Source organism: Strix aluco, chromosome 3, assembly GCF_031877795.1.
Source record: "Strix aluco isolate bStrAlu1 chromosome 3, bStrAlu1.hap1, whole genome shotgun sequence".
NCBI lineage: Eukaryota > Metazoa > Chordata > Aves > Strigiformes > Strigidae > Strix > Strix aluco.
The window spans coordinates 37,855,582-37,882,191 of NC_133933.1; the positions used below are offsets into that span (position 1 = coordinate 37,855,582).

At 40.8% G+C, this 26,610-nt stretch overlaps 1 protein-coding gene across 1 annotated transcript in view; it reads right to left on the reverse strand.

Moving 5' to 3' along the window:
• GLP1R (glucagon like peptide 1 receptor) overlaps positions 1–26,610 on the reverse strand; it is an 86,921-nt gene that overhangs the window by 58,381 nt on the left and 1,930 nt on the right. Inside the window, exon 2 of the mRNA XM_074818125.1 lies at positions 689–785. Within this exon, the coding sequence (XP_074674226.1) occupies positions 689–785 (97 nt within the window). The remainder of the gene's footprint in view (positions 1–688; positions 786–26,610) is intronic.

The window sequence follows — 26,610 nt, forward strand, 5'->3', positions numbered from 1 at the left end:
ACAACTTTAGACCCATCTTATCTTTCTCAGTGTGTCACAAAAGCACTGAAGCATAGGAGAGGCTACACTGTGTCCAGTTGTGAGTGTCATCGACAAGTCACCAGTGTCCTCTACACACAATGATGCTGGTATATCGCAGCTGCTCTCACCACATTACAGCAGCTCAACTACTAACACAAGCTGCATTTTCATTTTCACTAAGGCACCTTTTTCTGTTTTGTTTTTGGTCTTTTTTTTGTTGGGTTTTGGTGTTGTTTTTTTTTTTAAAGCCATTTCAGCATTTTACAATGCTCAAAATAATTTATACCAACTTTAAGGCCCACAAACTGCTAGGTCAGCATGAACAGCATGGTCCCAGATTCCCTAACACCTGCGTGGTCTCTCAACCCCAAACCCTAAAAAAGTTTCAGGGGTATTACATTAGTGTGTTGCTTCGATGTGCCACCACTTGCCACTGAAAAACACTCTGCACCTAAAGACCAATACCTTTACAATGAAATTGTTCTACGAAATGCTTCCTTAGCAGAGGGAAGAGTCCCACAGAGAGCAGGCAGAAGCAAATAGGATAAAAAAGAAATGGACTGGAAAGTAATCTGGAGAAGTATTTTCAAGTTCATCATCACTCCCTTACTACTGTTATCATACATTTTAAAAATTAATACATCCTATCCCTACCAAGCAGGCTTACCTGTCACAATGGGAGGTGCCTCATACAAGTATTTCAGGCATTGGAGCTGATACTCCTTCCACTTCTGCATAACCCCAGAGAGGGACCCATCTGAACTCTAAAAGAGAAATCATGAGTCTCAGACATTGCAGGAATTTAAATTCTGTGGTTTTCATGCAGCTGGAGTGGGTGGGTGTGAAAATGACTACCACAAGCCAGAACAGCACTGCTTATCATAAAGGGCACAAGATGCTGCTATGCATTTGCCTGACTGCAACCAAAGAAAGCCCCTTCTACTCGTACCATGAGGAACAGAAAAAAAAACCATGAACAACTATACTGTGTCCTCACTGAAACCCAAACTGAGCTAGCCTTGCTCTCTTGAACATACCCCAGTCATGTGATTTATTATCTCATGAGAAGACAGGGATGGCAGCAAGTCCTTTTAGGAGAGGTTTTCTTTCCAGCAGCAGTATTTCTGCTATTCTGTAAGTAAGAGCAAGTTAATTCACTGTATTCAGCAAATATTCCCCAAGCATTGTTCCAGAACTTGGATGAAACCTTTTCCCATTCAGCTTTTCTTCCATAAACAAAATCTTTTCCCCGCATCCATCATAATTTTCCTGAAAATGCAGAAAGAGCAGGGACCTCCTTTTTGCACAGTTTGACAGGCTGCAGGTTCCACTGTCAGACATTCCAAGTACTGAGTGGGCAAGGGGAAGGTATGTACAAACTCTAGGCACAAAGAAAATTAGCTGTTATTAAACTGCAAAATTTAGTGCCGGCTGCTTGCCCAACCCTAGCAGATGCCCCACCTGGCTCTGAGACCCAGCTTACTCATTGCATTTATGTAAAGAGACATCAGTCCTTCTCTCCCCTCTTTGCATTCGTATAAATTGAATTAAAAATGTTAGGATTAGCAGGCTGTAAGTGATCAATAATGCAGCTAACACAGCATTCGTTTTCCAGAGAAAGGCCCAGCATGGATGTCTCAGGCCTATAATCAACAGCATGAACCTAATGGTACAACACACTAACACTGAGTGGAGGAAAATTCATTTAATCCCAGCTATCTATCGGTTTATTAAGTGAAGCATGAGGGTAAATAATCCTTGCAATTTTACCTCACAGCTTCAACTGCTGATTTTTATTTTCCATTCGTGCTTCTAAACCTTTTTCAGATTGTTAGAAGGAAACCAGGGCATGGGAAAGATTGTTTTAAAACAAAGATGTAATTTTAAACCTATACTGCATTTCAGGAAAGCCAAACTGAATGCTGTCCACTACAACCAAATGTGACTAAAATTTAGACACCAGTGCAATCACCTTGGTATAAAAGAATAGAATTGTCATTTTTGGACTACAGACCTCTCAAGTCCTCTCATATCCTTCTGATTAAAAGAAAGTGTTTGAAAAAAACAAAACACTATATGCATCATGCTTCTGCATGGATTAAGACACTGCATTTAATTACAAAGATGCTCTTGTACACATGATAAGTACAACATTTAGTAGATACCTGCGTTGTGTTTCAAGAATAACCACCTATACTTATATGCAACTTAACTGTAGCTAGGGACTCATGGCCATAATTTTAGAAGAAATTAGCCAGCTCCCCCTGAAGTCAAAACAAGCACAAGCCTGTGGATCTTTGAAACTGACCCTTGTGTGCCTGGTTTAAATCATCTTCTCTATGCCAGTAAAATCTGCCAAAGTCAGTCTGTGCTAAAGTCCCTAGTGTAAAATGAACGCATCCTACAGAATTTTAACTCCATGTGCCTATGGAAACACACAAACCTGTAGCGTAGTGATCTATGCTCAACATACCTGAAGGAGAAAGAAAACATCACCACCTAAATTGAAGTTATACAGGACTGTTTCCACCACCCTCTCATCACGTTAACACTTTAATGAATTGGAACATTTTCAGGACAAACCCTTAAATTACAATTCAGAATAATGTCAGAAGCTACTAAGTGTCAAACATCTTCCCAAAAAAGTAACTATTGATCATGCATGCAGATGACCTCATCAAGATAATCCAAATTCAGCTGTTAAAATCATTACAAGATAAAAATGCATACAGAGTTTAATTTAGAAACAAGACTCTACTTTTTAAAATATTCTGAAAACATCCTAAAACTGCATGCACCAAGAAAATTAGGTCTTTTGGAGTCAGCAAGCCTTAAAGTATTTTCTTCTAAATCAAGTTTTCATCTATTACCTTCATGAATGAAGGAATAACCAGCTTTAAATTACAGCTTAGGAAAAAGCAAGCCTCTATTTCTTCATTTAATGAAAAAGCAGAAACATTCTACTTATACTGGTTTCTCATAATGTGAGAAGACAACTCTAACAAAGAGATTAGCAAACTACAAGAGTAAAATAATTAGACTGCCTTTTTGTGGAGATGACTGATTTGGTAGACCATTTTCTATTATCTATAGTCTGTTGCAGTAAGACAGTCAAATATAAATTCCAAGACTACATAAGCTCTCTCTATGCAACAGTTTATTCTGGTTCAGCTAAATACCATGTTTTACTGTCAGACAAATTGACTTAAATTTAATATATGCTAATCCCCATTTCCCAGAGATTCTGGCCCATCTGAACAAGAATCAGAAGTTACACAGTCTTCCAGTGTTATTCAAATAAGAGATACTGTATTTTCTTGAAAAGTGATTTAATTCCTTCTGCAACATCAAAGTACTAAACACACATATACCATAACAAGGTTCCTGGGTGAGTACCCAAAATTTGGAGCAAATTGCAGAAGTTCAAATAGCTTTATTAAACTCAGGACTATATTTTTGTTGCTAAAAACACTGGTCCTTGCATTTTAGCTGTGGGTTGGTTTGTTTCCAGTTATACTCAACCATGCGAGGAAAAACAGTAGTAGTTTTGCTGTGGTGAAAATCACAGGATAGTGTAGAAGAGGATGGAAACATGGCTGACTGGTTAAGGTGGAGGATTCAGAAGGCAAGAATGGATGAAGGACATTAAGGAGGTGAGTAATGGTGCAGCCTAAGGAACATAAAACTGATGCAGCAAAAATTAAGACTGGCAAGAGCACAGAGACTGGGAGCCTTTCAGTGTATGTATATAGTGAAGTGTAATTAATCTCTAGTGATAAATTACCTCATTCAGCACTCTGAAGACAGAATTCCTTACAAATCCTTAACACCTTTGTAGGAAAGCCTTGTTCTGTAGTCATCATTTGTCTTCACAAACCCTACTGTAAAAGGATTTTAATCACCTCTAAACATCTTTGAAACTACTCCTGCAACAAAAACAGCAACCACACAGGTCCAAGCTGATCAATGCTACAAAAACACTATTCTAATGCACTGAAATCTGAGCACACAAGAGCATAAACCTGCAGGCAGGTCAGACCAGACAAAATGCTCCATGAAACAGCATCATTCAGAGTGGAAGGGAGAATTCTCAGAGCTTCAAAAGCAGCCGGTGACTACTGGGGTTGTCATCTTCCCTCTTCTCCCATCACCATATAAAAGGTCTTACATGCAACAGAATGAGAAACTCCTCCTTATATTTGTATTTCTTATGTCTTTAGTTGTTTGTTTTCAAATAGGAACACTTACATTACAGCTTTTTTATGCTTTAACATTTCAGGATAATAAGTAAGACTTCAACTTGTTGCTGAAGGTTCATATGTAATAACCACTGGGACCTTTAAAATGCTAATCTTAGTCTTCAAAAGCAAAAGCTAGGCAAGCTGGCATTGAACCACACTTCGGTAGGGCCTTGGTATTCCTCCCTCAGATAGTAATAGTGACACATCTACCTCATGAGAGGAAGGTTCAGATGGCATTTACTGCCTTTTACCTCAGAAGCACCACTGAGTTACTTTTAAACTTTACTGCCCTTTTTGAAAAGTCTAATGTGACACATTATTTTAAGGCTATTCTCAGAATTAGCACAGCAATTAAGTCCAAGATAGGTGACAACTGCACGTTACTAGCTTTATGCTCATTCTGACTTGACATTCTTTCCTGTATAAATTCCTCTCCTTATTAAGCCACCTAAACATAATCTATAGGTCTGCATCAATAAAAGCCAACAGAGTGGAAGCTAAGCTGGCCACCTAACAGGTTTATTCAATTCACATTATGGGCATAAGCTTGAATTTATGAGACAGTTTTGTCCTCAGTTCACAGCCCAGATGGGGCAGAGCACAACACTGCTAGCCCAGAAAACTTTGCTGTGACCAAATATCACCTTGCATTTATGGGGATGAGATTACTCCTGTCCAAGAAAGGATGATTTCCAGGTCTCAGACTTAAATGAATTAATTTGTGTGGGGCTTAAGTACAGTCACCTTCCTGAAAGCACTTTCCCAACTAACAAGATGTTTTGGCTTACCACAACAGCAGCTCTGTGAGCAGAAGTTTAAAAACAGAGGCTGTAGCACAACACAACTCTGCAACAGGGCTAGCTGTTCACTGAACAAATTCATCTCCCCCTGCAACTTGTCACCACTTTTCTCCACTTCTAATTTGAAGTAAATATGAAAGCATATGAATGGCAGGATGCTACTGCTACCTCCTTAAGCCCATCAGTCAAGATCCAATTTCTCAACAGTTTGTCAAAAAAGTCCTACAAATGTTGATGTTCCAACTGCCAATTTGTAACAGTTACGTTTCTTTAACCGTTGCAGAAAAAAAAGCCCAAACCTAAAACTAAACCAAAATACCCAACCCCTGAAATTCATATTAAAATGAGTCCTTTGACCCACTGTTCACCCCATGACAAAGCAATCCTGTTGAGGATCAGTCCTTCAAGTACAATGCTGCTTGAAAACCAAAAGAGATTCTGGAGATGTATTAGTATGGGAGCAGGCTTTATTGTTTGAACCCACCCCTCCTTACTCCCTCAAAGAGATGAGATTTAACCTGATTTTGTAACTACTTAGTTCAACTTGTGTAATGAGCTAATCTGAATCCATTATAGGCAACACCTCTGACAGTCCAGTTACTCTCCTTTAAGTACTGAAGCTACGTCAAAGGAAGAAGCACATCAAAAATTACAGTGCTGTCTCTACTATAGATAGTACAAAAGAAGTATCATTAAAGATACCTGAGCAATACCTTTTCCAGAGATAATACTTTAGGACATCTGACATCCACCAGATTTCCGGATTTATTGCATTCTCTTCCCATATTACATTGCCCAGTATTGAGTTTAATGTAGTCATCTGACATTATGCAAGACTAGGTGACCCTTTGAGGTAGAGTCATTATTCTCAGTCCCTTCTGTAGGGCTGCTTGACTGATCAGATGATATAACATTAAGTCATATTTTAGAAGATACTTCATCAGCAGTTGGATCACTCTGGACAAATCCCTCACCCTTCAGAAAAAACAAACGGGGATCAAAACAACTTTTCTTTCAGAGAAAAGTCTATTGCCAGCTTCAAGGAGCTTTTCCTGTAAATGCTTCCGTTCCTTAGTTACTAATGAACCAATGACTTCAGTAGCTCAAGAGCGCCAGAAAAAGAAACGCTTCAGCATCTTCCCTGCCAGTGAAAAGCAGCAAATGAGCTCCCACAAAAGGAGCTACTGGATTCAGCGAGAAACTCCCTGTTGACATCTGCCGTCTGAGTTTTCTCTTAGGCTGCAGCAGCTTAACACTTAACAAAGACCTTCAAGAAAACCAAAAAGTCCCAGGACTCCAGTAAAGGCAAGTCTTGAAAACAGTGTTTCACCAGCTGTCTAACCACGGAGACCCCTCTATTCCATTACTGTTTTAAGACTTCAAGTTTCACGACATCAAGCTTTTGAACTCAAAGCTGCAAGAGCAAGCTCTCATCAGGCACTTGCATCCGATCAATGCACAGAAGAGACACTCCTCCTCTGCCTGTCTCTTCACAGCTGCTCAGCCCAGACTGACAGCACACCTCCAGTCCTGAACAACACTGGGCTTTTAATAACTTCCCAAAACACACAAGATCCCCCCATTTCATTTCATCCTCTGCCTGAGAAGTTTCAAAACAGTATTTCACCTCATCCTGAAAAAACAAACAACACTCCTGTCAAAGACAAGAATATGTATAAAAATAACTGTGTTGAGGTTTTTTGTTTGGATTTTTTTTTTGGTGGTTGTTGCTGCTGTTCTATTTGTTTGTTTGTTCCAAATCAGAGGTGGAATCTCAGCATTCCTCTCTCACCTGAAAATAACCACTGCACCACACAGTCCCTCATCCTGGCCTGCCTGCTCTCATGTCATTTTCTTCCTCTTTTGCACACCCGCACAGCTTCAGAAGGACAGGTCGGCTGTGCTCAATCCCATAGCAGCCTATAATAGCACAGGGCACTAATCACCACCTCCGCTCCCCTCATTCTTAAGACCTGTTCTTGCTAGATTAAGGAAGAAAGGATAAGCGCATGTATCTCCTAAAGAAGGTTTGGAAATGCAGATTCCCAAATGCAGAATGCTTCTGCCTGGAGTCTCAGATAAGGCATTCTAAAGAAAAAACCCAAAACTGACTTGAGGCATGTTCCTGCTTCTCAGTATTTTTGTTGACTAGGCACAGGCAACTCCCAGTTCAGCTGACTTATTTCACAAATTGTTCCAAATACATAAACTGTCTGAACAGGTGGGATAATTCAGTCCTGACCACAAGGGTTTCCACACCAGGACCAAACATGCCAGGCCTGTCCTGGGATGCTTCATTTGCACTTTGAAACCGAGCAGTTTTCTCTTTCCATCCCTAAGATTTTTGTTTTGACAAGGTGCATTTCAAGGAGAATAATATCTTTCGGCCCCTATCATTTTCTAGATCAAGGCAAAGTATTTGGCATTCAGAGGCACAGATGTCAAAGCAAACTTTTTAAACACCTAAATCAGCTTGCATAGCATAGACTCAAAATCAAGGAAATAAAGTACAGACTAATATTTCAGCATACTACAAAATTAAGCATCATCTTATAGAGACATAAATAAAAATCAAACTCCTGTAGGTCAGGTAAGATGGATTGAAAATGTGGTACAAATCTGTGTTGGAGGGGTTACTCTATTGTTTCTGTCTTCAGTGATGGACAGATTTGGGATGAGAACAGTTACCTGTAGTTTTTCTGCCCCGCAAAGAGTTTTCCCAGCCTGGGAAGAGGTTTCCTCTTTGGTCACTGTAGGACCCATGAATCCATATGCTTATACTTGAAGCAGACACATATTTAGATTGACACCCATTGTTACCAGAGAATGTTATTTTCGTTACAATGTCTTCCATCTGTTCTGGTAAATGTTCCTGTCAAGTATTTACTACATGAGCCAGTCAAACATGACAGAAGAAACTACTGAGCAACTACACAGAGAGACAGAAGAAAAAAGCAAAATTCAACAGCAACTGTAACGCCCAAACTCTTGGAGAGCAGAAAGCAACCGCACAATTTTAGTGGGAGACATGGTATGCCAACACTCATAAGAATTTAATTATCATAGGACTCCTGTACAAGAGATTTTACTGTGCATTGAAAATCTAGACACAAGCTTTGTGAAGTGCTCTTTAGAAGATGACTTTTATTGATGCAGTTATACAACAGAGCAAGCAGAACAGTAGAATAAAGAGTTTAAATTGCATTTTTAGACAGATACAAAAGGTGTAGCACTAGAAACACTACAAAAGGAACAAAGGCAAAGTTGAGCAGTGTTGTGGGAGCAAGAAAAGCTACAAAGCTGAAGATGAGAACAGTGCTTCAGATCTACCCTCGCAGATGTAGAAACAAAATGCAGCCTATGCTACTGAAAGAGGAACTCAGCATTTCATTAAAAATGTTGTAGTAACATAGAATCGTAGAATGGTTTGTGTTGGAAGGCACCTTTAAAGATCATCTAGTTCTAATCCCCTTGCCATGGGCAGGGAAATCTTTCACTAGATCAGGTTGCTCAAAGCCCTGCCCAGCCTGACCTTGAACATTTCTGGTGATGGGGCACCCACAACTTCTCCGGGCAACTGTTCCAGAGGCTCAACACCCTCATACTAAATAATTTCTTCCTTATATCTAATATAATTCTACCCTCTTTTACATTTAAAACCATTACCCATTGTCCTATCACACTGCAAGTCCTGGTAAAAAGTCTGTCTCCATCTTTCTTATAAACCCCCTTTAAGTATTGAAAGGCCACAATAAGGTCTCTGCGAAGCCTTCTCTCCTCCAGACTGAACTACCCAAGCACTCTCAGCCTTCCTTCATAGGAGAAGTGTTTCAGCTCTTGGATCATTTTCACAGCCCTCCTCTGGACCCACTCTAACAGGTCCATGTCTTCCTTGGACTGGGGTCCCCAAAGCCAAATGCAGCACTCCAAGTGCAGGTCTCATGAGAGCAGAGGAGGAGAATCACTTCCCTCGACCCGCTAGCCACCCTTCTTACGCAACCCAGGATACAGTTGGCTTTCTGGGCTGCAAGCACACATTGCCAGCTCCTGTCCGGTTTTGTTATCCACCAGTATCCCCAAGTCCTTCTCTGCAGGGCTGCTCTCAATCCATTCACTGCCCAGTCTGTACCTGTACTGATGATTGCCCTGATCCAGGTGCAGGACCATGCACTGGGCCTTGCTGAACTTCATGAAGTTCAAATGGGCCCACTTCTCAAGCCTGTCAAGGTCCCTCTGAATGGCATTCCTTCCCTCAAGCAAATCAACTGCACCACTCGGCTTAACGTCACCTGCAAACTTGACGAGGGTGCATTAATTCCCACTATGTCATTAATAAAGATATCTAACAGTATTGGTCCCAATACAGACCCCTGAGGGACACTGCTATCATGTACTATCACAATGGAGTACAGGATAGCGAGGGATATATAAGGTTTAAAAAGTAGAGGAGATTTAGGGTGGAATTCAGATGCCTGATCACATGCACCTACTGTTCCTCTCAACATGCACAAGTCCCTTGCTTTATCTCCTGCCACAGCTGCAGAGGTGCATGTTTCCTCCACACCCTACATCATTTCTGCTAGTCCCATACAGGGTCTTGAATACTGGAGGAAGTTTTGAGCAGCACTAGATGCCTACATTTGGGCAACTGACTCATCCTGGAAGTCTGTGAGCCGCTGAAGCAAAACAAAGCAAAGAACATCTGTCAAAGCTGGACTTTTGGCTCCTCTTGCTGCGGTCTAAAATGCAATTAGTTAAGCTGCTTCTTTATGACATACTGAACACCAAGTGCATTTAAAAGGATCTGTTTCTCAAGCTTATAACTGACTGGTTTCTCTGTAACAGCCAGCAATGGTCCAATCCCAGAGCTGGCTGAGCAGAGACACAGAGCCAAGGAATTGCAACATTTGTGTTTCCAAGCACAAAAATAAATAAAGAGGATTTCACAAAAAAAAAAAATCTAAACAACCCAAAAGTAATCTTCATCACAGTATCAGGGACTGAGCAAACATCACTTCATTGTAAATAACCTGTATTTCCACTAGGCAAGAAAAACTCTTATATCTTTTCACCTTTCACACCAAAGTGTCCCAAAGCAGTTAAGCTCTCCCAACTTTTCCAATGATTATTTAACAGTCACTCTTAAGAAGCCATGGTGCTGGATCAGAAGGCACAGTGTAAGAGAGTTAATATTTTTCCCAGGATCACGAATCCTACAGCAGTGTAAGCCTGGTCACCAGTTTGTCATCCCATCACCACAATCCCTGCAATAAGCTCAACAACAAGAAAAAAAAAAAAACACAAAAAACACAAATAAATCAGACATATTAGCCTTTACAGACCTTTCTCTTACTGAACTCATTCCTATTTGCATTTTTTTAATTTTTAAACAAAGTTCATTCTCCAGTTAAAAAAAAGGATTTAATAGAAAAAACAATCACCACAAAGCTATTTAAAAAACAGCACACAAAACCAAAAATTCCAGTATATAATTTCAGTATAAGCTCTGCATCCACCGTTGTTTAGAGATTGCTAGAGAAGAATGCGATCAAATCTGTATGGCTTTTGCAGTTCTAGTTGAGGGCAGTAGTTTATTTTGGTTTTAACTAATGCGAATTAACTCCCTCAGCAGCTCATTGTCACAGTGGCTCAAGGTCTGCTGTCCCATTATCTGTCATATTGCTCTTTCCTGCCTACCCATCCCCTGCCAAGGCAGTTATATGTAGGGCCTTTGCAAATTGCTAGTGTTTTCATCAACAGTTATGACACATTTGAGAACAGAGCATACAAGAGAAGTTCTGACAGTTAAGCTCATTCTCCAGACATCATCTGTTTTCCTTCCAAATATTAAATAAGAGACAACAGAGGTACCCCTTTGCATAACAGTGACAGGACAGAACCTCTACAATAATATTCTTGCAGTATTGTATCATATACAGTAGAGTTCACATTTACTTGGTTGGATGCAGTGTGATGTGTTTTACAGCCTGCATATCATCTTATACTTTTCAGCATTCAACCCACACGGCTGCCAAATGTTATATTCCAAGGGCTTGATTTCTCAAAAACAAGACAAGAGCAATGTTGCATAAAGGCTAGGGTCTTAAGTCAGCCCAATATGGAGAAACATTAAAGTGAACAAAAAAAAAGAGTAATAAGACAAATGAAAGAGGTGTACTGAGATGCTACCCAGGGACTGCACTCTGTGTGAAACACAGAAATATGCAGGTTGACAAACAAGGACCAAGTAAACATGCCTGAAGTTAAGCTCCCATTGGATGATTGTGTTAGTTTATCCAAAGTTTTAGGGGAAGATCTTACAGTCCCTGAATATCAAAATCATTAAGAGGTGCAAGCTAGAAGAAAAAAGTCTGGCACCACAGTCTACCGCAGCATCCTCAGAGCCATGCTTGCAGGCAAAGGGAGCCAGATAACGTTACCATTTCCAGAGACCACCCAAACATGGAACTTGTATTCCTGCCTTCATCCCACCTCCCATGTTCTTTTCCTTCTACCTTCTTTTAAAACAGAAGAGTTTAGCTTCCCTATACAGGGCTGCTTTTTTTTTGTTTGGCTATGTTCCTGCAAGCCTCTAAGCAGAGAGGCAATTTAAAGCATCATAACTTGACAACAGCCTACTGTATTTGTGAGGTCTTGGTAGCTAAGGTTGTACAGTCATCTTTCTCCAGAAGTGATGTTACAAGCAAGAGTCAACAGCAGATACGAGTGCACTACAATATTTGCTTTCACTTCTGCACGGTTTTACATTCGCTTTTATTTGCAGAGGGCAATTCAGCTTCCTTGAAGGCACAAATAAAACATCTCCAACCTGAAACCTACATTTTCTGCCTTCTCATTCTGAGGACAGTCATTACCATCACCTACAATATTTAGAATTACAATCAGACAGAATCCTTCTAGTTGCAAGACACAGGAATGAAAACCATTAAAACTAGAAGCTTTCATTAATATATTAATTGACATTAGCTTTTTCTCCTTTTTTTTTTTTTTACTCTTGAATTCGGGACTGATGCTTTTAGAGCTTTCCAGGCTGAAGACTTTGAAATCAAAGAATTCCAAACAATTCTTAGCTGTTCAGTATTTCATCATAACAACAGTATGTTACCACCTTTGACTCAAGTGATTTGAAAGGTCAGCAACATCATCCTCTCCTCCCCCTTTACACAAATAAAAGTACCTGTCAAACTTATCCAGAATAGATTTACCTCCTTGTTTCCCTACTGTCCTTCTCAGCCAGGGAAGCAGACTACAGAAATACAGGCGAGTTGAATCACAGACTGCAAAGCAACCTAGGAACCCCACTATCACTATAGGAATCAGATCAGGCTCTTCCCTCAATTCTGAATTAAACACCTCTTTCAAAGAGACAACTGTAGTTTCTTCATTTCAGAAGCACAGCAGAATGAAAATATGAGAGTGGCCAAATGTTACAGCAAGCAAATGGACAATCAAGACACAAACGGACTCTGGGAGTTTTGTCTTCTAGTTCATTAAGGAGATGACAATAATATCAGTTCTCTGAAGTCAGTACCATGACAGTTGCGTGTGTAGATGACACAGAAGTTAAAACTAAGAATCATCCTGTATGCTTAATCCTGAGATCTTGCTTCATCACACCCTTTCATTGAGCTCAGAAGATTTTGTAGCTTAAGAATTTTAATAAAAAAAACAATCCTCAAACATTTCTTTCAGTAGTCAATATTGGGCCAGTTTATCAGACATTCTACACTGCGAGTCTCTAAAACAACAATGCAGCAATTTTCTCAATTCCCTCCCTGAGTATTTTGATTGAGCGAGAAATAAAATGAGTAAGCAGCCTGCAACCCACTTCAGTATCATGCATACATCAGCTCACTGTTCTCCCTATTCCTCTACATTCTTACCTATGCTGCATTAGCCTGGCATACACAGTATTCAGATACTAATACTTGGTCCCTCTTCTGCCCAGAGATCCTGGCACTGACTGCACAAGTTGGATCAGTAGCAAAGGGTCTATGCATTAGTTCTGCAAGGCAATCCCACATGCTACTGTGCTTCTGCCTCCTAACAGTACTGCAAGAGAGGAACTCAGATGCAACATGTAACCTCTAGTTTATTCCTACTCCATTTTCAGGCCACTTCTAGCAGGCTTTGATCTTCATCAGCTGGAGTCTCAGAACTTCATTTTCCCAATATGTGGGAAATTGGTAGATTTTCTTAATTCAGAATCCTTGCCAGCCCCAGATCTTATTTCTTTATTTCTGGCAGGTATCACAATCTTCAGCCCTGCAGGTCTGCTGTGGCAACAGTTTCAAAGACAGTCATAACTCTTCATGGAAATCAGCCTGTCTCCCTCTCAGCCCTTCTTTCCTTTCCATACTCTCATAGAGATATATGAAGCTAAAGAGATTTGTGGCTTAAGCTACAGAAGTGAACTTCAATTGTGTTGATGTTAAAGCTGAGTGGACTTACATTTCTTCCCACCCCTCTTTGGGGAGACCTTCAAACAAAAGAGGAAAAGTGAACAACAGAGGAAGACTGCAGTTTGGGCAGCAAGCACGCTTTTTCAGAAAGCAAGAGATAGGATAAATCCCAAGCAGTGAAACAAATTCATAAACCAAGCAAAGGAAAACATGCAGAGAGCTTCTCAAGAAAGCTGTCCAGCCTGGACAAATGAAAACACAGGAGAAAGAGCTTCCCCTCCAGTCAAGTCTCTAGCCTTTGTTGAAATTAATATTTTAAGTTGTGCACAAAGCTTCCCTGCCCCCCACCTCCAATTTACAAAGCACTGAGGGAAGCAGTGACCATGCAGTAATAAAGCTGAAAATGATAGGTCACTTAAAGGAATTAAAATCATTCCATTAGTTCCATGTTAGTAGTTTCACAGCCACATATTTCCCATCTGACGTTAACCTTAAATCAAGCAGCACTTGTAGGAATAGAATAGATTCACAGAGAAGAAGCTAGAGAAAAAACTTGGGAACTCAAATAGCAGTGGCTTTGACATGTATTTTCTGAGGAAGTTTGCTCAGTGAACTAGCTTGCTCTGCAAAGGATTTTTATGTTTTACATCTCAGTTCATCCTTAAGACATATTTCTAGAGCAGAGTCTTACAGCACAACTATCAGCATTTAAAGCAGCATAAACCAGTACTGCTGGTTCCTCTGTCCCCAGAGGAAGGTTGTGATTTCCTCCCCCACACCTTACTCCCCTCTTCTCCTATGCCACCATAAGTACTCGTGTCATCACACTGTGAACCGGACAGGCAAACTCTCCGGGGTAAAATTAAACAGACAAAATGGTTAAGAGGGTAAGAGCTGCTGTGAAGCAGACACAGAAGCAGCACAGCTCACAGTGAGGCATAAGAATAATCTTAATTATCCACCATATTAGAACTAAGAGAAGCCTAAAATGAAGCCCACTACCTGCATAAAAATATTAAGCTAGGAGTCTAATCTTCATTACTCACAAAGAAGCAAAGACTTGAGGACTTCAGCTATTGGAGAAAGAGCCCTTAAGGTCTCTTCATCTACACTTGTTGCTAGATGACTCATGATTTTTCACCTTTCGCCACTAAGAATGGTACATGGCCACCATGGTGACCTTGAGGCCAGAAGGACCCCTGATGATAGTCTCAATTTCCTGCACAGCACCTTCTAGAGTCCCACACTAACTTCTGCATCCACCTCACACATGCTAGCTTAACCACTCAGACACACATCTAATCTTGACGAGAAGACGCCAAGTGACAGAACCCACTGCACCCTTAGGCAAGCTACTACTGTGGTTGATTACCCTCAGTACTGAATTCTGCACTTATTTCTGGTCTGAGTTGAATTAACCATGCAAATAAGTTTCCTTAAAAGGAATCACCTTGCAAAACATGAAGTATGTCACAACAGTTTTAATTAATAAAATGGGACTGATGTAATTAAAATACACCCTATTCAATTTTCCCTAAATAACAGGTTGGTTAATATTTGTGATGTTAGATCATTTTCCAGCCTTTTTACAACACTGTTGGATGAGTATCAGATTAAACAGCTAATAGCTACTAGTGAAAGCAAACACAAATTGAATTTTTCATAGTATTGCTACCATATGGTACTATGCTAACAGTCTGGAGAGGCCAGACTCTTCCACCCCACCACTGGTACGACCAAGCTATTTTCTGACAAAGGAGCCAGTTGTCCTTTAGCCTCAGCCATCACAGACTTTTCAGTTACTTTAACCTTCATTAGCATTTTTTAAACAGTTGGGTTTGTACTTGTTCCCATCAGCTTCCTTACCTTTTCGTTATACATCATTGCTGCAGTTATTATAGCCATCACTTCCATTTCTTACAAGAATGGTTTACGTTGTTGCAGAAGACAACTACACAGCTGGAGATACTGAGGACACTGTCAGCATCTTGAACACCTCAAAGTTAAAAGTATTTGTGCTTTTATATGATAAATTTTTCCTTTCACATCATTTTTACTCCTTCAGCTTTGCAGCTGCAGATGGTAGCTTACATTTCTTTCTACTTTTCCAATTAGAAGGAATGGATTGAGTAAACAAGTCAAAATCTGTAGATGGAAGTGCTGCAGTATCAGGGCTGTAGATCACATCTGCTTCTACAGATTGGTAAAAGCTTTCATGCCTGGCTACCTTGCCCAAATAATAAGTCTGTTCCTCACAGCTAGCAAAGTAGAATGCCGATATACTACAGACAACAGTCCCTCTTTCACCTCAGGTATCTTTTTGCTTTAGCAGCGTAGATTTTGAGGACAGAAAAAGTTCACTGAAACGTTGAAGTTTAAAACATGTAAGTTAGCCACTGTATGTGAAAGTTCTGCTCAAACATCACACCAGCCACACACACATGTGTGCATATGCACACCCCTCATAACCTTCCAAAGCACCCAGAGAATACAGCATTACATGTCCCTTGCCTTTTTCCTTTCTTGCTGTCTTCTTCTCCCTCTTACTGAGTGTATGTGGAGTCTAGGAAGACATGACTCAAAGCACGGGACTTCAAGTGGATTCACAGATGGAAGCATTAATACTCTCCATTCACTTTCTTTTGTTGGATTCTGCCTAAATTTCTCAGCTGTCTTATCCTCTTTTCTTACATGTACACCCACGAATACTTGATTTTTTACTTTGTATGTTATGGAAATGCAGCAAATCTCAACCTAAGGTTATTATCTCCAAAGCTGTCAGAGATGGTCTTGCACTTTTATTAGAGGAGCACCTTTTAAAAGAAACTCACTACCACAGCTTCTCTCTCCATGTCTTATTACTCTTTCGCACCTAGTTCTCAAGAGGCTGAAAGCAATCACCAGTATTCCTTTAAAAAAAAAAAAACCAAAACACCCCAAACCCAACCCACAAAACCCAAGTTATTCTTCATCCATAAGTAATAAAAGCACAAATTTAAAACCTTATGAAGGACTAGTCAGTAGATCAGATAGACCTTTAAGATTGACATGTGGTACATAGACACCATAGAACATGCTGCAATTAAGATTTTTACCTAGTGAGCCAAACATTCTTATTACCCATGTAGAATTAAAAGTACTAAGTGGAAAGGAAAGAAAGATCAGCGTTGAATATATTTTTAAAGTCCACAGCCAAAATCAGGCTAGAAATGGCAGGTACATGAAAAAACTTGTGCTCCAATAACATGCAGGAACTGCTTCTGTTCAGGTCACTGTAAGGTGCATCCTCCTCCTTTACGGCAACCAAGATTTATTCAGATCCTGTGAATAAGTCATTGTGCATTCAAACTTCTCTCAACATCCTTTACACAATAGTCTTCAATTATTAAAATGAGCTAGTCATGAATTCATTAAAGTTTCATCCTTTGCACTTCCTATCTCCAAAAATGAAGACTCATTTAGCTATATAAGTTGTTTAAAAAAAGAAAGAGAAAAAAAGGATATTTTTATTAGCTTTTCAAAAACAAAAGAAATGTCAGTGTTCATCACTATAACTTAGCAAGGCTCCAGTTGAGTATAGGATCTCACTAGGCTGATCACTATATAAAGAAGTGTTTCAGGCAAAAAAAAAAGTCCTAAAAACCTCAGTCTTAACTGAAGTTGTTCAGAAGTGTCCATTTTAAGGAATTCAAGGAAAGAAACAACACAGTTGAAAACAGCAGTAACTCACTATATGGAGGACAGGAAGACAACTTGGGCCAGAGCTGGGACATGCTCCCTGGAGGAGCCCACTAGATGAGCAGCTTGGGTAACTGGACAAACACAGAGCAGACTGGCCAGCTTGTCTGCTTTGTTTCTACCAAAATTTTTAATGGAAAGGACACTAACCCACAGAACATTTCTCTTGTCAGATTACTTGGACCAGAAATGGTCAAAAACTTAAGAAGGCGCCAGGGTGGAGGAAAAGACAGATGAGAAGGAAACGAAGGCTAAAGAAAAAGCGATTTAATCAAGACCAGAGTAGGCTGACACTTTCCATTCCCAACTGTTCAAATAGTTTCTTTTGCAGTTTGGATCATAAAACTAAATAAAAGACAAACATTGCAAAATAAGCACAAAGCAGTTCACAATGGTATTGGAAATTGAATATTTCCATGTCGGCTGCTTGTCATCCCATACTTTACAGTGTTCCAAGCTTGCTACAAACTTGCTGTGAAATTATCTTCTCATTTCCCAGTGACATAGTCCGCTGCCCAAGCTGCCTTTCAAGAAACACTTTTCTTCTGTGCTGATCCCAGCTGTCCATTGAGCAGGATACAGACACTTTGAACACTGTAATAAATCTGTTTATTTTCAGAGCTTGATTTTGCTCCAAATATTTCCAGCATGACAAAAATAGGGGAAAGAGAGAAGAGTAAGAATAGCTATAAATTAAAAACAAACCAAAAAACTCCAGAAGCCATAAAGTAGCATCAACATAAAGATCATCATCTCAGATGTAATCTGGGGACAAGAGAAAGTATTTAGAATCCAGGATTTTTATGCAAGTTGTTTCTAGCACACTAACTGGAAATTTAGTTTCTTCTTGATCAGTCGGTAGACAGGTTTTCTCTCCCTCTCCTTCTCTGAAGTACAGGAATAATCATGAATTACTTCAACATATGAATTTTCTTTAAAGCTTTATTTAAACATTATGCCAAGCAGCTCAGACAGAATGGCAAAGCCAAGATTCAAGAGGACCGTAAGTCCTTCTGTTGAAGAAAAACCACAGAGTATTTTCAAAGACAACAGGGGACAGCACACAGCGAAGATTAAAACCAGGCTGTGAACCAAGTTGCTGAACCCAAGGAGAACTCCACAAGCAAGGGGCAATATAAGGGACAGACATGAAGGCAGCTAATTATTGAAAGCTTGAGCAAGTGGAAAGTTAACCTCATGAACTATAAAGGATGTTTACATTAGCTTTGTTCTCTCAATATTACAGCCTTTAATCTCCCTAAGTAGTATGTGTAGCACTGACTGACAGCTTAGTTTGTTATTAAGTGCCTGGCTCTAAAGAGTATACTGCTTAACAGCACAAATAGTCTCACTGATTAAGATGTCTACTGTGCAGCTGTAACCCCTCCTCCCCCCGCAATCAATTATACAGGAACCGAGAACTCTTTCAGAAAAACATAGCCCTTCAAACCCAACTCAATATAAAAAGGGATTTGTACTCTACTGCTTTCTGTAGCTATTACAGATATTTCCAAGGCATCTATCACATGAGTATCCAAACATAGACTTCATAAATGAAGTGCACGCAGAAGGCGGCTCATCACTGCCACTCCTTCCCCAAAACAGGTATTTGGAAGGGGTCATCTTACTGCATGAATTATAGCAACATATACATGTGGTCATCCTACCTTGTTAGTAATAGTGAAACCAACAACTGCTCCTACTTTCTATGCAAAATGCAAGACAACACCACAGCTCTAGTGACAGCAGGGCATATGAGGCAGGCTGTTACCTTCCTAGAGGTTGGTGTTACTCTCAAACTTCTCACTTCCTGCACAGTTTCACCTACTGAAACAATGAAAAATTCAAGCACCGATGCCTAGATTCTCACCCTGTCCAAAAGGTGCAGGATTTGGATTTCTGTGTACAAAACTTCTCATTACACTGATCAGTCTGTAGAGGAGTCATGGTCAGCCATAGAGGCAACAGGCTTCTGGACTTCCCAAACCAGACAGTACCTTGCCCTGCCACCCTATTCCAGCTCCCAAAGGGCTCATTGAGTCTGAACAACACAAAGATCATATTGGGATAAGTACATGAATTCATTTCATAAAGTAGTAACTTGAATAGAGCATTCTAACTTATAAACCAAGTCTTTTAAAACCTTCCTGGTTTTCCACCTCCAATTCAGCATAAAGTAAGACACCTGATACTTTTCAACGCTTCTGTACACCCAATCCTTTCTGTGACAAAATGCCTTACAGAAACTCTTCAATAGCTTCTGTACATACTCTAGACATGTCAGAGTAGCAAAAGTTATCAATTTCCATCTTGAAGAAAATCTATGAAGAGGCTACTGTATTGCCAAGAGTCTGTGTGTGTCAGAATGAATCTTATGATAGAAGCCCACAGATATCAGGCATGTCAGTCTCTCCCAGAACGTTTGAGAGGCAATAATTACTACTTTTTCACACCACAGCTTAGTAGTTACATCAACCCCATAGTTAAGAATTTCTACCAGGCACCTGCAGAATCAGAAAACTGGACCAGAAATGCCCTTCAAAGGGAGCAAGGCTTCTGCTGTTACCTTTCCTGCAGTAGTTCTGAGTTAGTTTCCTTTACAGGAGGGAACAAGTCTGCTGTGTTGCTGACAGCACTTACAGCATGCTGTGCATAGGATTTATCTTCCACTCTATAAAAAGCTAAGAGCGAGCCGAATACTACAGAAGGATGCAAGACAAAAGTCAAGAGAAAGCTAGTCTAAGGTCTCCAACCCCTCCCCAGAGATGGCGCTTTAGAGATTAACTGCAGCATAGAATACAATCTTTAGCCACATCTGCCAAGGCTCCTGCTAACACGCACATCAAATACTTTCTCGTAGGCTTTGCGCATACGTGGCCTCAAATCTAGCCACTAACTTAAATACAGAGTCTCCCCATCCAACTGACCCTTTGTCCTTTCTTCTCTCCATTAAAAGCTGACTATGTCATCTTGAAAAAACAAAATATTTGGTGATGAGATCTCTGCAATTGCAGGGACCTACCAGACTCTCTCACCTACTATCCTCCTAATGCCCTATACAGTGTCAGCAAACTTCAAAGAAAAAAACACAGATGTTCTACAATGCTATTGGGAGTTCAGTTCTGGTTTAGGGTGGTTTTTCAGTTTTGGCTTTTTTGAAGGTGGGGGTGGGTTTTGACACCCACCAATGTAACATGGCAATCCTCTGATTTATTTGCTCTAAGAGATTCTTAGAGGCCTGAGTCACACTTGCTGCAGTTGAGAGGTCATCTACTTGCCATCTCTCCTTTATTCCCCTTTGTCACACCCTACATGGTCATGCAGTCAAATTACACTCATTTTATGAGAGCTTTTTCCAGATGCCAAGACTGAACCGATGAAAGACACGAGCAAATGTAAAGTTTGACTCAATCTGCTCACATTAAAAACAAACTCTTTGCAACTTGGTTGCAAAGTGTTGAGCTGCAATGAAATAATTGGAATATGCTTTGAGCAAAAAAAATTTTTCAGTTTTCAGAATGAAACAATAGACAAGGATGAATATAGCATCCAGATGTTGGGCAATACCATGAGCAGTGCTGATATCTATAAAGCAGAAAGGGAGCAGGAATATTAGCAAATGGAAGAATAAAGACAGTTGTTTCTTATGGGAAAGAAACACACAGAAGTTTGATGATAGCAGAATTCAGAGGAAAAGGAAGATTGATGCTACATATCCTGAAATATCCCAAGACTGATTTTATGAGGTGCAATCCACACACTCCTTTGGAAGGAATTCTGTACATCTCCCTTGATTATCAGAGCTCAGCAGACAGCATGGTAAAGCTTGGTTATGGCATCAGCTGCCATTCCTCAACTTGCTTCAACACGTAAGACATGTCCACAGGTAGCTGGACCAACTTTCAAAGCACCAGAGAAATACCCATTATTAACAGAGCCAGAGCACTCAGGAGGCAGCTCCTCTGGTAGCTGAGCTTCTTGTCTGTGTTTGGCTTGTCCACACGTAGGCACAAGTCACAGTCTAAACTACTCATTGTGCCACAAAAACATGCTCTGGTGTAGGAGGAACTGACTGCTCTGTAAGCTTCTGCCAAGCACCAGAGATGTAGTCAATGCAAAACTCTCGGTGGCCACCATTCTTCCCATTTAGAGGAGGACATATAGAAGAGCACTGTTGCTGTCTTCCCTCCAGCTTTTCCTTTAGGCTGGTCACAGAAGTGTTTTGGTTTACCTCATGCTAAGCCTTTCAGTGTGGCTCGGTTTTCAGACTGATGTGCTGAGTAGCTCCAGAACTGCAGATGTCAGAGGGGTTGCCAAAATGTCCTAGTCAGAAATGCAGGTCTTAAAGAGAGCAAGATTTCAGAGATTGTCCTATGCAGATATGTCCATACACACACTCCTCCTGTTTGTCCTCAGGACATTAAGCATAACAAATTGGCAAGAAACGACTTCAGGGGGCAGTGGGGGTAGAACTGTAGTTTTACAGAGGGGCAGGGGAAAAATCAGTCTGAACAACAGTAAGAGGCAGGAGTGGGTCTGCAGACAAAATGCCTCAAGTATAACAAAATTTAGATGGCAAGCTAACTCATGTTCACTTGTCCTTTAAGGAAACAGGAGGTAGTGAAGAAGGCAGGACACCAAAGGAGCCAGAAGCTTCTCCATCGTGCTCAAGGAGTTCATAGTCTAACATTTACAGAACGTTCTTCCACACAGATCTTGACTTTTTAGCTACTTCCAAGGCACAATCAGAAAGTAGGTTCACTTCCCTGAACTTCTCCCATAGTGCAGCAGAAAAAGTACACAGAAGTAGCAACAGAGCAAGGAAAAGGGCAGCAGCCATCAACAGCTAAAACTACACATCAAGACAAGAATGCAAGTTTCAAAAACTGTCCTGACACCATCAGAGAAGCACTGGGAGAGTGGCAGGGCACATGCATAAGTGAGACAAGGCAAGAACCAATAGGAGAACGCAGATTAGCTCAATGGACAGAAGAGTACAAGATGGAAAAATATGGCAATTGGGAAAGCCAGCATAAAACAATTCAGGAAGAAGATGGTGAGAGGGCGAACTAACAATGAAATGCAATCAATTGCAAGCAGAATAGCAGTCAATACCAGACTGCACTAAGACAGCAATCCATTAACAATCAATTATAGTGAAACAGAAATAAAGTACATTCAGTGAAATGACCAGCTGAAGAAACTATTCTTTTCCACGTGTAAACTACAGTTTCCTCTACCCAGTTATCATTTTTTAAATTGTTCGTTCAATTAAATTAAGCCTGTGTCTATTCTACACATAGCTGCAGTACTTGTAAGACTAGTAAGAAGCCACACTTGAACCTGGGGCGGGGGTTGCTCACAAGGTTTCCATGTAAGCATTTGGGAAAGAAATTCTTATGCTATCACATCTGCACTTAGCAAGCCGTATCAATTCATTCACGTACATCAGAGGGCAGGGGTTGTTGCTTGTTTCTTCAAGAAGACTACAAAGATTAAGGGTAAGATAACTGGTGAAAATCCACTCGTTCCTTCACAAAGATCTGCCACACTGTATCCCAGGAACACTGTCTGGAGTCCTGATAAAACTGCAGGGAGTTTCTTTGCATGGATCCACATTCATGGCAGTAGGAGTAGAGTCATCTACTTTCCTTCAGCAGTGGAAGAGGTGGACTTCCCATGCTTATGCTTACGAACCACAGATGATGCTGCTGCAACTTTGCCTGAAGATTCGCCTGCCTGTAAAGATCAACACACATTTCATAATCTCCTCCACATTCACATCAAAGGATCGCTGAAATGCAGCAGACCATAGGCCAGTGTGGCTGCAATTTATAAATACCAGTTTCCAATACTGAACAAAAAGAAGCATCAAAGATCAGCATTCAGACACCAGCAGCAAACCTATATTTACCAACCATAGGTTCCAATTTGCTGCATTTTCTATAAAACTAAGACATTTGAAAGGGTTGCCTTCTCTTTGGCAAGCTAGAGATCTCTAGATACTGCTTATCCTAGCCCTTTTCCAATGGGAAGCATTGGATGCAAGCATTAAACTTGGTCTTTTCTTGGGTAGCTACGTTAGGAAGACTTGATTTAATTAAAGGAGCTCCTGTTCGATGTTTTAATTCAGCCTCACAAGGAAACAACACTGTCGGGCTTAAATAGAATGTCTCTTATCTACTGAGCAGACAACTTTTTTCCATAGCAAAGACATATCTGCTATTGCGTAAACTTACTTTTGTTAAGACACAAACTAATAGAACTGATGCACTGCGCCAAGGAAACTTGAGCAGACAGCCTTGGCAGCAGTACATGCACTGGTTTACCACAAAGAAATACAAAAGCTTTAAATGAAAGAAGCCGAATGCAAACATAATAGCTTTCATTTCACTACAGCATTGCAGAAGGAAACAATCAGTTTACCAAAGGACTTCTCCAAGCTATAAACTAGCGAAGGCCCTGTGATTTCAGAGATAACAGTTCCTCCTGGTTTGTACTCTCATGTAACTGGAGATCAATCAACACAGCAAATTAAAGCTAAATTTAGTTTGACAGGCTAATAGAAACAGGATATGACAGACAACTGTTTATGCTTTGTCTATCAGGACCAGTTTCACTGAACTTTATTGCAGCTACAGAGCTACAACTTTTGGAGGGCAGAGTTTTTAGTTTTGCAAAGCTCTATCGCTTCTGTCAGTTTGAGAATATGAATTTTTCTTCTCGCAGAAGAAAGCTACATGTGCTTCACTGCTGGTACAGCCATGAAACACATCCTTCCATGCACAGCTGTATCTGCGTACACTTTATCGCAAATACTTTTGTCCAGCCTTTCAGACTGCTGCCTAGTTGGGGGTGGGGGGAAACGTGTGCAGTAATGCAACTAGAAATATGGGGAAGGTAGAAAGATTTGACAACTGTTTCACTAACTTAAACTTGCCTGGACCAGACACCAGAGCTTTAAAACAATGCCAAGGGCCAAGCCATTGTTTTGCTGTGTGAAATACAGCCCTTTCCTTTGGCCCTTGGAGATCTGATATCCTAGGCTCTTTAAGTCTGAAATGTTCTCCCTGCCCCCCCCATACAGTTAGGTTTGGGATATTGTAACAAGTAAATAGGTATCTTCTTTTTAGCTTGTATAATCAGATTTGCTGTGTTAGGCCATCCAGCTGTATAGCACATGTACTGTCACTAGCTTTATAAAGTTTCCAGAAAATTACAGAATCACAGAATCGTCTAGGTTGGAAAAGACCTTGAAGATCATCTAGTCCAACCATTAACCTAGCACTGACAGATCCCAACTACACCGTATCCCCAAGTGCTATGTCAACCCGCCTCTTAAACACCTCCAGGGATGGGGACTCCACCACCTCCCTGGGCAGCCCATTCTAACACCTAACAACCCGTTCTGTAAAGAAATACTTTCTAATATCTAGTCTAAACCTTCCCTGGCACAACTGGAGGCCATTCCCTCTTGTCCTATCACTTATTACTTGGTTAAAGAGACTCATCCCCAGCTCTCTGCAACCTCCTTTCAGGTAGTTGTAGAGGGCGATGAGGTCTCCCCTCGGCCTCCTCTTCTCCAGACTAAACAACCCCAGTTCCCTCAGCTGCTCCTCGTACGACATGTGCTACAGACCCTTCACCAGCTTCGTTGCCCTTCTCTGGACACGCTCGAGTAATTCAATGTCCTTTTTGTAGTGAGGGGCCCAAAACTGAACACAGTCATCGAGGTGCAGCCTCACCAGTGCCGAGTACAGGGGTAAGATCACTTCTCTGTCCCTGCTGGCCATGCTATTTCTGATACAAGCCAGGATACCATTGGCCTTCTTGGCCACCTGGGCACACTGCTGGCTCATGTTCAGCCAGCTGTCAATCAACACCCCCAGGTCCCTCTCTGACTGGCAGCTCTCCAGCCACTCCTCCCCAAGCCTGTAACGCTGCTGGGGGTTAGATTAGGGTTGCTTCTAAAAAAAAAACCAAAACAAAAATAACCCACATTTTGTTAATAAATGTTTTAGTCATTTGTGACAGCAATTTAATCTGTATTAATTTAGATTGTACTATTAAGTAATTCAAAGTTTTACATCAATATAATATAGTCATGAATTTAAGTGGCCTACAAATATTAAGTTTTTAAGAACCTGGCCATATTCCTGGGAGAGAAGCCTGCCAAGTACCCTTTGATAATAACTACAGCAAGGTGGCACAATGTCAGACCTTGCCTGTTCACCCTTTACTCCACTGCTTTCTATACCATGGTCAGTACATGCTGCTGAGACTGGTGTAGCACATTTTGATCTTCAGAGTGAAGACAACAAGAAAACCAGCTCTATGCAAGCTTTTGGGAGCAGAAAACAGAGAAGGAAAAAGAGCGATGTCCAGCCAACCTAAGCGTGGAGGAATTTTTGCCCATATGAACACCCAGCTAATCAAGATGCAGTCCAACCCCCCCATCCTTGCTTCTGCATGGAGTCACTAGTTTCCAGGTCACTTTTCTCTTTGTTTTTCAGCCAAGCTCTACAGCCATTTTCCCACCCTAATGACTTCTAAAGAACACAAATCTACAGGACAGTGGTAGTCAGGAGCCTTAGCCCAGTTCTCTCAGTGTTGGGGCACGCAACAGAAGACAAGAAGTCAAAATAGGTATGGTCCTGCAAACCTGCGCTGGGACGTTCAAACACACAGGGACCTCTGTGCTGTCAAGGGCAGAGCACAGCAGACTAACGAGGCGTTTGAAAACATCCCCTCACATTACGTCTTTTCATCCGGGCTTACTAGAATTCAAAGCTAGCACTCTCAGAGGCAAATACCTGATCCTAGATACCCACAGTATCTAGGTTAGAAGCAGCTATGGCAGGCTTCAGAAGGGTGAGCAAGTAGCAGTGACTGTATGTACCCCTAACACCATGCTGACTGTTGGCTTGGAGAACAGGCTAGCAACTGTATCTAAATAAGCCAGAATAACACAATAGTAATTGAGAGAGCCAATAACATACACATACCTAAATACCCCTTACACTCTAATTAATGTTGACTTGATGTGAGTACTTTTCTATTCGCACACAAGAGCGATTCAGAAATAAGAGCTGAGGAAAGCAAAAGGTCTGTAACCTTTACACTGAATTCAATGGCTTGTAACTCCACCCAGGAGCCTGCATTAACCACGTTTTAGCCTGAGGAACAAGAGCACCAGGGTAGTTTGAAGAACAGAGCCCCCAGTTAAGAACTGTGGCACAGCTCCTGTCTGCCCTTCACTGACTTTTAAACTACTTGCTTCAAGATCATCTTATCAAACCTTTGAGCATAAGTACTACATAGAAAATTGGGATCTGAAATCCAAATCTGAGAGAGAACTGGATGGTTGGGAGTCAGCTGTATGTCAGC